We start from the raw sequence: 13,355 nt of genomic DNA, 5'->3' as shown, positions 1-13,355 counted from the left end.
TAGTCTCACATAAAAGCGTACGTGTTATTGGTAAGACATTTCAATAACTACAGTGTTCTTTACTTCTAAATGTTTTTTATAATACAAGATACAAAATTATCTAAATTGTGAAAATCAAATTAATGAAACAAAAACAGCCTAAAGTGTTTATTTAAATGTTTGATCTTGACGAAACAATTTGACAGATCAGTGAATTTTTTTTCACGTTCCCTACAGAGGGTGTAAATTAATTGGAATTTATTTGTAAAACTCTAGAAAATACTTTTTGGGATTGCTTTCAAAGCTAGAAGTTGGCTGTGCGATTATGGCAAAAAATCATAATCACGATTATTTTGGTCAATAATTGATATCACGATTATTAAAAACGATTATCCATTTACTTTGAAAACATCCATTTATTGAAAAAGAAAAATGTGAACAGTATGTTTTTAACAGTTGATTACCCTGAACTTTAAGTATAATTCAACTGAAAAACCAATTAAAAGAATTATTAAAAAAAAGAATAATTACATTTTTTTATTTTTTTTATAAAAATAATAATCGTTTTATTTCGATTACGTTGTTTTCGTAATCTTTGCAAGCCAAAATCGTAATCGAGATTAAAATACGATTAATTGCACAGCCCTAGCTAGAAGCATATACTTGTTTCTTGCACTTATTGAAAAAACCACCACAGATGTTAAAGCAGAATGTCATTTTGCAAACATCCCTAACAGATTAATTGAATAAAACAGAATATGTGACAAATCAAGATCTTAACTGCGTGCAAATGTCTGCTAAAGTGTCTTAGTGTAATGGAAATCACAAATGGTGAGAAAAAATGTTTTTTAAATGTGGAAATAAGCTCAGCTTCTTATATTCAAGCTCTAAGGGCTCAACGGAGCGCCTCAGGGAAACTCTGCAGACTGATCAGGAGACAGCTTTGAGACTTTGGGAGATATTCGTTAATGTGAATGATTGAAAATAGTCCCATTTTCATTCTCCACAAACATCTGGCAGGGATATCCTTCACAGCGCTGGATGAACTCCAGTAATGTCATAACGACCTGCTGCTGAAACTGAAATGGGATTTTAAAAAGGCATGAGTTATGGGAAGAGGCTAACTGAGAGAGGTGCCCCCTGTAGTTCGCTCTGGAGAGGGTTGATCCGATGTTTTACGTTATCTGCATTTCTGTAGCACCAAATCATTATCTTCCACAGTCATAAAGTATTAGCATCACTTCAAATAAAGGTTCACTTTATTAAGGCCTTCAGAATGTTTTTTGATCATCCTAAAACGTTGCTTAATTAGTGGCTTTGCTTTGTTAATTTAAGCTTTTACACAAATGTATTACATGCACCTTTTTAAGTCAAACATGACTTATACATTTAGAAAGCTAAATATGAAAGTCAGGCTTTTTGACATAAAGTCCTTTGCTTAAATGATTGGCAAATGTGTGTTAACATTTGTACATGTCTTATTATAGATTAAATATGAAATGATAACATAAATGTATATAATGTCACTTTATAATGCATTCAATTGTATTATATTTAAACTACAAAATAACCGATACCTTGTGTAATCGATGTGGTCAATACACTAGATAGTAGTATTCTTTTAACATCATTTTATTTTTCCCAGCATCTGATATTATAAATGTATAATGACCTTTGATCATTCTGTAACTGTTTAATCTGGCTCTGCTCCTCTTTTAGCTGAGGACAGAACCTGCAGTTTAAATGAAGCATAAGTAATGTGTGTGGATATAGTTTGAGAGTGGAAGATGATTGCTGTGATTATGGTGATTATTCCTGCAGTGAAAGGGAGTCTGGGGTACCGTGTGTTTGCTTTGCTGCCCTGCTTGGGATCTGGTCTTCATAACCCTCATCCATCACACGGCCTGGGATCAAAGATACACTTATGAGCTGGGAATGTAGCAGATGTCCTCAATACCCCATAAACAAATGTTTTCTTTGACCTTGGTTTGCCAGTCTTACGATTTTTTTAACATGATGAATTTCATGGTGTTAAAAAAGCCATCAGTTATGGTTTGAGTGGGCAGAGTATTTTGGATTATTTGTTTGTTGAAATATTTGTAACATCTCGATCGCAATCAAGGAATGAAATGCAAAATCATTTGGAACCTGTGGTTGTCGCAGGACTCTCCCAACAACAGCCATGTTCCTTGTTCACATCATCGTGATCATTTGGGGGGGGGCGGTCTTATAGGAATGCCTTAAACAGACGGGTGGTCAGTGTTACCACCTTCAAATGATTTCACTGGATTTAGTGAGTTATGGTAAAAAAAAAAATTGTTATTGGGCTGTTTTTTTTGTGGATAATTAAAAATATCTAACTTACTCTTGTTGGCTTCTCCAATGTTACATACCTCAGCTTTGAGAACTGAACATTCTTCCCGTGGGTGAATAATGACTGATCTGCGCTGTGTTTGCAGCCTAAGCAGGTGTTTCGTGGGAAGGGCCGCAGACATTGTTTTAAATCCAAACTCTTTGATGGTTCAGGGGCAGTGAAGCCCTGGGCTACTCTCCCTGTTGTTTCACTCGGTCTGCCCACAGGAGTCTTGTTTCTCTTCAATTACAGAGCAATAAGAGCTCAATTACAGCATCAGCAGAGGTGTGTGAAGAGATGGCTAACTGGATAGGGGTGGAGGCTTTACAACCGCCCTCTTTGGAGGTGACCGTGTTAGTAATCTCTGGTAGTAAAACTGTCAGGTGTGACTCTCGGTTCCCTATCTTTAACATCTCCTTTAAAAAGCAATGTTAAAGTCCCACTCATCACATTGTATGTGTCTAAAGGTATAGTTAAAATACAGATCTACTAAAGATATCTTTTTATGGCCCACATATACTTAACAAAGTTTAGTGGTGAGAGTGAACCAAATCATAGAATAGTGATTAGTGCAGCATTAAGATTATAAGTTTGTTGTAGTTCTTATTCTTCAACACCTTTAACAATATACTGTATGTACTTGTCTTTCAAGCTACAGTCACACAAGTTGGATTAAATTCTGTCTCTGCACTGCTGCTCGCACAGCTGACAATCAAGCATGCACACCGTGCTGCCCTCAAAGAGGCTTGAATGCTCAAGGGGCGTCTTCTTTTTGAATAAAATGACATGACAGCAACTTTTAATATCACTTTGTATGGCTATCTACAACACAATGAAATATGCCTTCTTACTGACTAGCCCCAGCTCGTCATGCCTTGTAGTCCCTCGTGTTCCTCCTGAGGCGATAGTGAGTCACAATAGGGAGATTTGATAGTTATGTATTGAAGTAAACCCTAAGAGGCTGAAACAACTCACTACATCGCCTCGTACTCCCTGGCAAACAAAAATAACTTTGCCACACTGAAAGCGTTTAGAAGCTCCAGGAGACTGACTATCGGCTAGCAGTTTGAAATTGAGCCAGTGCAAACCCAGAACCGGGGGTCTATACTGGGGTACTGCCCTGACACCCACCTGGTCAGCAGACTTTCTCTTGCTATCAATTTCACACGTTTTATTCAGCGCTCCACCACCATGCGGGGACTCCCTGGAGGTTAGGCTAGCTGATTTTGGAATAGCTGCGGCCGCTAACAACTTTCGACAAGACAAACAAGCGGGTGGCTAGGCATTACTCATTGCTCCTTATATTTCCTTCTCCTTTGGAGGTGTTTGGTTGTGGTTTGTAGGTGGCTGCACAATGCAAACAAAGACGGGGGACATGGTGATGTTTCTCTTCCTGGGATACTTCCACACACCTTGTTTTTTTTACAAGCCAAACACAGTGAGATCATTAGTATGTAAAAAGCGTACTTTTCTCATTAGGGAGTGATAGACAGCATCCATTGCCAAACAGATGTGAAAAACACTCACACCCCATACACATTTCCCTCACACCCTGTTCCCCTAACAAGTGGTTTGAGTTACATGGCCCAAAACCAATGAAAGGCAGTTGATGTTATTTTGTCCACTTCACTGTCTTTGATTTGTTGTCTACGACAGTCTGTTATCAAGGCTCTCTCTCTCTCTCTCTCCCTCCCTCTCTCTCTCTCCCTCTCTCTCTTTCTCTCTCTCCCTCTGCCTCTCTCTCTCTCTCTGTCTCTCTCACTCTCTCCCTCTCTCTCTCTCCCTCTCTCTATCTCTCTCTTTCTCACTCTCTCTCTCCCTCTCCCTCTCTCTCTCTCCCTCTCTCTCTCTCCATCTCACACACACAGAGCAGCAGAGAGTGGATGTACTTTACATAGAGAACAGTGTATGTTAACATACCTCTCATCTTACTCACCAGCTCGCTCTGCATCTCCTCACACTGGTGCACAGAGGAGGGCCACACGCAAGTCTAGTCACAGCAAATTCACAGATTGAGATAATCTCTCTCTCACACTCTTGTTTCCACAAACGCATGTGCGCACACACACATATCGGTCCCCCTCTACTAACAGAATTGAAAGCAGGTGCCCGCCACATATCTTGCATTCTTCCAAAAAACGAAAAAGTGGTTTGACCTGAATGGTTGCGCTGGAGTGTAGCCATACTGTATGTAAGAAGAGTCCATGTGGAGATGTGTGTGTGTAAACATGGATGCTTTGCAACACGCTGGTTGAGCAGCGGAGAGACACAAAGTATTGGAACCACATTTCTCCCTCTGCGCAACCCTAAAATGCAGTGTCAAGTTAACGTCAGGATAAGTCGCAGATACACCATGCTAACATAGCACACCACCGCATTTAATAGCTTTCGATACAGCGACCGTAACAGTACACCGGTCTGGCTTTATATCACACTGTATCGAAAGCAGTTCTTACACTTTTGACAATCTTTAAAAAAATGGGAATTTGAAAAGTCAGACTGTATATGACCTTGCTTTAGTCACAGTGTGCTTTCTGCAGCCACAGAGGATCTGGTTAGTGGAGGAACTCGGCCAATGAGAAACAGAAGGGAGAGAGTTACTATAAAAGACTCCATGGAGCTTGAGAGATTGGAGCCATGATGAAGGAGCCGATGATGAACGTGCCGCACTTGGGTTTTCCCGGGTATTTTAGCAGTTTACTCTTAGATTGTTCACGACTGCTGATGCATATTGTCTGCAATTGCATGTGTGCACATGGTGTGTGTTAAGTAAATGTGAAATTACTCTTCAAACCATCTGGTAAAAACCTTTAATCCTGTCATCAGCAATTGTTCACAGCACGTGGAAAACAATCTGATAGATGGACAGTCTAAGAGTAGCCGTTTCCACCATGCTCCTTGTATATGGGTGGGTGTGTGTGTGGTTCTGTGTGTCTGTGTTTTATTGCCCATCTTAGACTGACGTAATATGAGTTGTTACAGCTGACATAAAGAATTACAAGCCTCTATGCTCTCACATATCGAAACAGTGTTTTTGCCTCAGTTTCAATGCTTATTATCCACAAAAAGGAAATAATGTTTTTTAATTCAAACCCATTTTCTCTCGTATTACAAATGTTACAGTATTTTTTCTTAGAACCTTTTCTGAAGAATGTAAAACTTACAAAGAATTGTAAGACCTCTGGAAGCTTGAGTGCAACATGTGCATCTTCAGATATGGAAAAACACATTGTATCCATAAACAGGAAAACAGCCTTCTGCCCTGTCTGCACATGTCTCTTGACTATTCAGATTTGATTAGGCTTTTAAAGCAAGCCAGCACTCAGCTTGAGTCTCAAACTTGCGTGTGTGTTTGTGTGTGTGCCCGCACTTGAATGTTCCAGACTGACTTTGATGCGACTAAACATCCAAATCGTCATTTGCTATGGAGGTAAACTGTGTCTGGCCGCACGTCAGTATGTTATATATTGAATGAAACCAGACACACAAAACTGTTTTTTGCTCCCTATTTAATTTCCAAGGCCAAATTGATGGGGAATGTAGGAATATATCAACATTTCTTAACTGAGATTTTGATGTCAAGAATCTCAGTTTGAAAAGCTTTTTTCTTTTTTTTGTATCTGAAGACTTTCCTAAAGACCCAGAAGCAGGTCTGTCTCATAATTATAACAATGTGCAATGCAACTCCTTATTCCATGAGGAAATATGATATGATGAAAGGGATTTTTGTAGCATACAAAACTATATATAAAACTGCACCAGGAGAGACTTTCAAATAAAAATACACCTGTCTTCTCTTGTCAGACAGTAACTCGCTAAAGGTGCAGAACAGAGCAAAGTGTTATTTCATTGGAAACTGGGCGTCTTGTTCATGTGGGTGGTATATAAACCAGAGTACGAGTGCATACAGGCCAATTGTATATAGACCTACGTGTAGCTCAGTGTTTGAGGGAATATGCAGAGCTGCAGAAATGAGGCATAACACTGACTTATTCTGCCCTGCTTCACACAACTGGCTTTTCTATCAGATAGACAGCTTGACAATATCCAGACCCCACTCTTTCCGCTACACACACACACACACGCACGCACGCACGCACGCCCACACACACGCACACACACACATACACGCATGCACACACTGTTTGCTGGGTTTGTTCTGCTTGTTTCCGACTGGACTGTTTGTAAGATAAAAGAGAAGTTTGTAGCTGAGTGAGTACAGTCTGACCTCTTAAACAGGCTTTCATTGTTTTATGCAGTGAATTGAGACTTGCATTTAAAAAATATTACAACACAAGAGACATCTTTCTTGGAAAAAATCTGCAAATGAATAATGATGTTGACTTAGAGACATGAATCAATGTCATTGGGATGATCTCCATTCCTTATTGTCTTAATAGTTTTAACTGAAGTTAAGGCAATTTAATGTATGCTTGATTGATTGTCTATGACTGTGTTTGTAAAACAGTAGATCATCTGTATTGTTCCCATTTGGGAGAGTTATTTTCCAATAAAAATAAGTGCTGCTATTTCACCTTATATTTCACCATTTGCCCCAATATTTCATTACATCCTGCTACATTTCATTTTTCTTCATAACACAGATGTGACAGTAACAGCTCACACACACACACACACACACACACACACACACACACACACACACACACACACACACACACACACACACACACACACACACACACACACACACGGTATGTGTGCATGTGCATACATACACAGATTCACGGTGTCTTGGAAATGTCATTACTTTCATCTGACTGAGATTACAGATTTGTAGCTTCAGGGCTCGCGGGTGTCTGCATAGGAGCACTTTCATGTTTGGCCTTAGTGATCTGCAGATTTCCTAACAGCAGGAGGGGGAATTTACCCAGCATCCCTTTCTCTTTGGAAGAAAACATATGATGACCCTCTCTTTCTAGGCTATAAATGAGAGCTTGGCTACGGTGGCCAGTAATACTATACTTTCTCCTTGGGCTAAAAGCTGTTGTCGGTGTGTGCAACCGAAACAGAAACTGGCTAACTGAGGATTAACCACCCTTAAAAGGATAGACCGTTCCCAGGGAATTGTACTATTGTTTGTCCTTTTTACCCTGAATAAGAAAAGCTCTTGTCTAGCTGTAGCTTTGCTAAAGTATTTACCTGCCCCTCTGAATAATAGGGATAGCCTAAAGTGACATATTCAAAGGCCCAACCCAAAGATATTTAATTTACAAATATATTATGACAGTGAGAAACAGCACATTCTGCTATTGGAGAAGTTGCAACCTGAGGATACGTTTCATTTTATCATGTTTTTTAAAAAGATTTTATTTACTATAATAATTGCCTATTAGTTTTCTATAGATCAATCAACTGCTAATTTCAGCTCCATCTACTATGATGAGCCCAGTTTTTATATCCATGAATTTGTTTGATATTAACAGATAAATTATATATTTAACGGCCAGCATTGCAGTTTGATATTTTATTTGTATACCTTTGATAGTTATGAATTTGTCTGCTGTTGGTTAAGAAGGATCACCAGGGACTGAACACCTAGACATGTATTTATGTGAACATGTTGCTCTCAGACCTGCCAGCAGAGAAACAATATTTTTAGCAGCTTGCGGTGTCAAATGATTCCTTTATGAATGTGTGCGGGCTGCTAGCTGTGCTAGCCTTCTGCTCAGGTCTCAGGTGAGGAAAGGCCTGGAATCACTCATCCTGACAGCCACATCTGGCGCTACTTTCTCTGTCCTGTTGCCCTCAACTTTGCTCCTGCAAACAGACACCACTCTGGTTTAACCACAAAGAAAGGAAGTTATGATAATAGCAGTTAGGATAATAACTTTATTGGTGCTTATTAATGAGATGGAGAACAGACAGTTTACTCAGGAGATACACTCCCAAAGAGCACTTTGTGTAATAAAACCATTGTAACTGCTAGCATTTCATTTTGTTTTCAGCCTTTGTCCTGCCGTTGCTGGAAAACGAATGAATGCCAGGTGCAACATGCATTCTTTCTGTTCTCGCTGTTTGCTCCGTAGATTATACCTAACCACTACTCTATTGGTATAAAGGCTTACAGTAAATGCTGAATATAAAAAAAATACATTTGCACAAGGTGTGACTTAATAAGCATTGTTTTATGTTCCAATGTATTTTGACTCTGTCTTAAAGCCAGACGTCTGTATCTCTCACATTCAGTTATTAAATATTAGAGAACCTTATACGGTTCACATGGTCGTAACATCTCCATATGTATCCAGAAGACCTCACATGCACCCTGGTCGGCTCCACTTTTCTCTTCATTCCAGTTAGGACAAAGCGAACAGTTGGCAAGCTCAGCTTGTGCCGAACACACCGTTGAGGGCAAATTCTAGCCAGAACCAGACCTGCACACACACTTCATCTGTTTCCTGTTGAACCTAGGAAGTAAGGGTCGGACAGAGAGGTAATTTATACATTAATGGAAGGACTCCAAGCAGATAACATTTCAATTCAAGAGCCTGAGGTTCGAGGACAAGCCTGCTGTCGTACATTAACATATAAACAAACTCTTTTGGCACTTTCACCACATGCCAGCATCTGTGGTAGGGCTCCCTATCTTTACTGCACAGTGAGAATAACGTGATGTGATGGAGACAGCAGACATTAACGTGAGTGAGTGGTCAGCTGCAGAGGAACTGAATGATCCTGTGCTCACAGCTTTGAGGAGCACAGTTCACCGCAGGAGTCCATGATGGGAAAATCCTTTTTTCTGGATTCTCACTGAATGTTGCTGAAGACCAGACTCTGCTGTCATGTGCATAACATGCAGATGCAAACACAAAGTTCAATATCTGGCACACGACAAATGTTTGTAAAATAAATGCCGGCGGTGTCTTGTAATGTATCCAAAATACAGTACACATACTTTCATGAACATTACTTCTGAGAAATCGAATCTTCTTTAACTAATTGTATATGTTACAATTTACTGAGGTTGAAGAATTCAGAAGAAGCCACTCTTTTTTTCAAAAGGGTCACAAGAGAAAGAACTTGTTTGTTTAAATGGACGAACCCAATGTTTTTCCAATAAACGTATTTTTTCATTTGTAAATTGTTTACTGTTTCTCAGCATTGAAATAAATCTCTTTAGTGCTTCATAACAGACCAAATAGCTTGTAAAATAGCATCACAAACCCACTCAAAAACACTGTGAGGGCAGTTTGCACTCAATAATGCAAACTACATTTCATCACATGTTGATATTCTCTTTATAGCTGCAAATATCGGTGGTTATGGTACAAAGAGCACCATAAAACAGGATCGTGACATGGTTTTATAAGAACAGTAGGGGGTTCCTACAACACATAGATATGTACAACAGTACATCGATGAGTTGCACATGGTCTCCATGTGATACCAGATGCATAAAAAGAATCAAAGTTACAACTGCTTTGTGGGTTTCTCCCAGCCAGGTCTTTAGACAAACTGTACAACTTTGCCGACTGTGCTGGTCTGCACCTGATCCTGGGGCTCAACGCGCTGCACAGAAACCCAGACAACTCCTGGAATACCTCCTCCACCCTGAGTCTCCTAAAGTACGGCGCTGGAAAGAAGTACAACATATCCTGGGAGCTTGGAAACGGTCAGTACACATACACACCACATGCTGCATACTAAATAACATGATAAGCTGCCGTCTGAACTAACACATACACTCTATTTTGAACCCAGAAACACTGTATGACACTCGCATGACACAGCATGAAGGACTTTCACTTTTTACTGTTAGATTAGTCCAAAAAAGTACTTTGTTTAAAGTCCCGTGCTATGAGAAAGCAGTTACACATTTGTTTATCAAACATTTACTGGTTATACCAGCTTTGAATGACAACAAATGTAGAGAGCAAGCTGTAAGTGAGAGTAGAGCAAGGGGTTAATTCAGGGATCAAAGGAACTGCAAGCTCTCATGTCATCCTAACCATCTGTGTTCCTGGGGAGCTGCGCTGCACACAAAGCCTTGTGTTCCCCTGCTGCACATCACTTCAGAATTCATTTCATTTCATCTGCAATTAAGCTCACAATAGCAACTTTTATTTTAGACTAAGCCTAAAAGTACCATTGAAAATCCATTGACTGAACCATGTGTGACTTGGACCCCAGCAAAAGCACAGTTAAAGTAAATCACGCAGACAGTGCAGACACGGAGTTAGTTTTGAGAGGTGGAATGAAAAGTTAATCCTCTTGAATTTGCCAAAAATATTTTCATTAAATATACGGAACGCAGCACAGACACAGCTACATTCACACACAAAGCAGACATATTGAAAGATATATTTTAAAGCCCAGACACAACCTGGTCAAGACAATAACAATACGCTTGTTGTTAAAAAGGAAAGTGCCTGTAACATTTTATTTGTATCCATTTGGGGAAACTATCTCCCTCCGTATCTTCTTTTCCTGGCTCTGCTAGGCCACCCTGTGTGCTTGGACCATCCGTCTCACATTCAGTCCATCTGTCTCTATTACTGCCAATTGCCCAATTACCCTTTTTTCTACTGGATGTTTGGTACTCTCTAGGAAAGCAAGATCAGACTACAACAACACAAATGTTTTCACCTTGACCTCCTCAATGTTGCTTTTGTAAAATATATCTCTGTGGCTCAGTGTACTGCATCTCTTCTTCCCAGAGCCTAACGCGTACCGCAGCATGGTGGGTCGAGCGGTCAACAGCACGCAGTTGGCTCAGGACCACACCAAGCTGCGGACCCTGCTGCAGTCTGTGCGCTACTACCACCGAGCTCACCTCTACGGCCCCAACGCAGGTCGACCCCGGAAGAACGCCATCCTGCTGCTGGACGGGTGAGTGTCAGCATGTAACACATTGATAGGGAATGATATATGTCCTTGTTAGGCTATCCTGCAGGGGAACAAAGGGCTAAGGTAGTGGAATGTATGCTGCAGGGGTTTCTGACTCTTACTGAGCTTTACTGTGTTTAAAGCGCTCACACACACACACGCAGACACACACACGCAGACACACACACGCATTGCAGAAGTGTTCTGTGTTTATGGATTTCCACTCTGCAGGTTTCAGCGTCTCAGCTCCAGTTATACCATGTCAACCTAAATAAAGTGTCATCTGATTGATAACGTGACGGCACAACGTCCCACCTGCTGGCTTAACCCATAAGCTCCACCAGCTTTGGTCCGACTCTAATACATCTCCAACAGCTCTCTCTCTATTCCTGAGATGGTCATTTCATACTTTCTAGTTTTATTTGTACTGCAAAAAAGGCTTTGTATTCTGCTTGTTACCTACAGGTCAGTAATACTTTACTGTTTGCCTTTTTCAAATGCAAACATACTTTTCCTGATTCACTTATTACTTCTGGATTGTACTGTACTTATATTATTTAAAAATAGTATAGTAGTTATGAGGAGGGTCTTAATTTTGCAAGCTTTCAAGGCATTTAAGGGCTTATGAAAACACATATCTTTTAATACACATTTGCAAGATAAAATCATCATCATGAGATCAAATCATAAGAGTTTGCAAGCTTTAACTTTAATACAAAGTTAAGCTATTAATGTCAAAGTCATAAAATTGACCGAAAACAGTTTAGTACAGGGAAAGAATGATAGGACAGTAAGGCAAGGCAAGGCAAGGCAAGTTTATTTATATAGCACCTTTCAACACAAGGCAATTCAAAGTGCTTTACAAAAATGGAAGACATTATGAAAATGGCATTTAAAATCAGTCATTAAAAAGAAAAGATAATAAAATAAACATTAAAAGAAAAAATACATGGATAAAAGTTAAAAGTTACAGTGCAGTATAACAAATTGCACATTTTTAAATCAGACGGCCCAGTTTTGATAGGAAATAAAAGAAAGCTTGTCCCAAAATGTCATTTCTCTAAGCAACACAAGCTCTTGCTCTTGTGTGATCATACTGTATGAACTCAAACTGACCCCTCAGATTAATCAGACACTGAAAATATGTATGCTACTTTTGGATGTGTCTGCCTGTCTTAGTTTGTAAAAACACCTTTAAGACAGAAAAACTCTCTCAGTTCTATTGACCAAATAGATGACGCAGCTCTCAAACGTATTCATCACTTCCCAAAAAGTTAAGCCACTCTGCTTTGGGTCTGTTGAAATAGAAACAAAGTTGACTCAAATGGATGCTCCAGTGGCCCTGTACAACAAACAGATTGAAAATAAAACATGGACGGATACACACGGCTCTGTCACTGTCGGATGCTCCAAATAAAGCAGGACCTTATAAAGACATGTTTTTGTTACCCTGAAATGGAAAATTGCTCAGTATTATCAAGAATATTAAACTTGAATACGGAATTTGATTTGAACAAGTGGTAACACTTCCTATATAAACATTTTATAGATGGTTTATAACATGCTAGTTGTGAGCAGATCTAACCTTTTATTCATGTATTTTCCAACCCCTATAGCTCCTCCTCCGCTGGTGTATAAACAGATAATGAATGACAAAGTAAAGTACAACTGTAATTATATATAAAATATGTCTCATGTGGAGAATTTCTCATCATGTTTGACAAATAAAGATTAAAAAAAAACACACTTTTACCTTCTCACAACTAATAATGTGTGGTAAACGGTTTATAAAGTGTTAATAGTGCTGTTCAACTCTATAAGGCATTACCACACAAGTCAATGTTACAGTTTGAATACTTGATGCAGGTGTTCAGTGGGATAATACACAAATCAATCATAATTCAAGATGAATACCCTCATAATGCACTATAGATGTGCTCTTCTTAGAGATATCGAGATATCTTTTGTTGGTGAATGAATACGAATAAATTACTGATATATATTGTATGGATTTTGAGTGGGAAGGTCAGCGTTGGAGACACTCAACCGTTAACTTGTCATGCGCGTTGGCTGAAAGAAAGCTATAATCAATGCTTATTGTCTGTCATCAAATATGTATTTCTCTCCAGAGGTCAATTTGACATTTCAGAGGTGCAAGATCCAGCTCTCTGAC

The 13,355-nt window shown here is 39.5% G+C and overlaps 1 protein-coding gene across 1 annotated transcript in view; it reads left to right on the top strand.

Moving 5' to 3' along the window:
• hpse2 (heparanase 2) overlaps window positions 1–13,355 on the top strand; it is a 45,215-nt gene that overhangs the window by 15,566 nt on the left and 16,294 nt on the right. Inside the window, exons 4-5 of the mRNA XM_034152309.1 lie at window positions 9,795–9,968; window positions 11,014–11,185. Of these exons, the coding sequence (XP_034008200.1) occupies window positions 9,795–9,968; window positions 11,014–11,185 (346 nt within the window). The remainder of the gene's footprint in view (window positions 1–9,794; window positions 9,969–11,013; window positions 11,186–13,355) is intronic.

Source organism: Trematomus bernacchii, unplaced genomic scaffold (genome assembly GCF_902827165.1).
Source record: "Trematomus bernacchii unplaced genomic scaffold, fTreBer1.1, whole genome shotgun sequence".
Taxonomy (NCBI): Eukaryota; Metazoa; Chordata; class Actinopteri; order Perciformes; family Nototheniidae; genus Trematomus; species Trematomus bernacchii.
Note: the sequence above shows the minus strand (reverse complement) of the source record. Positions and strands in the feature narration are given on the sequence as shown.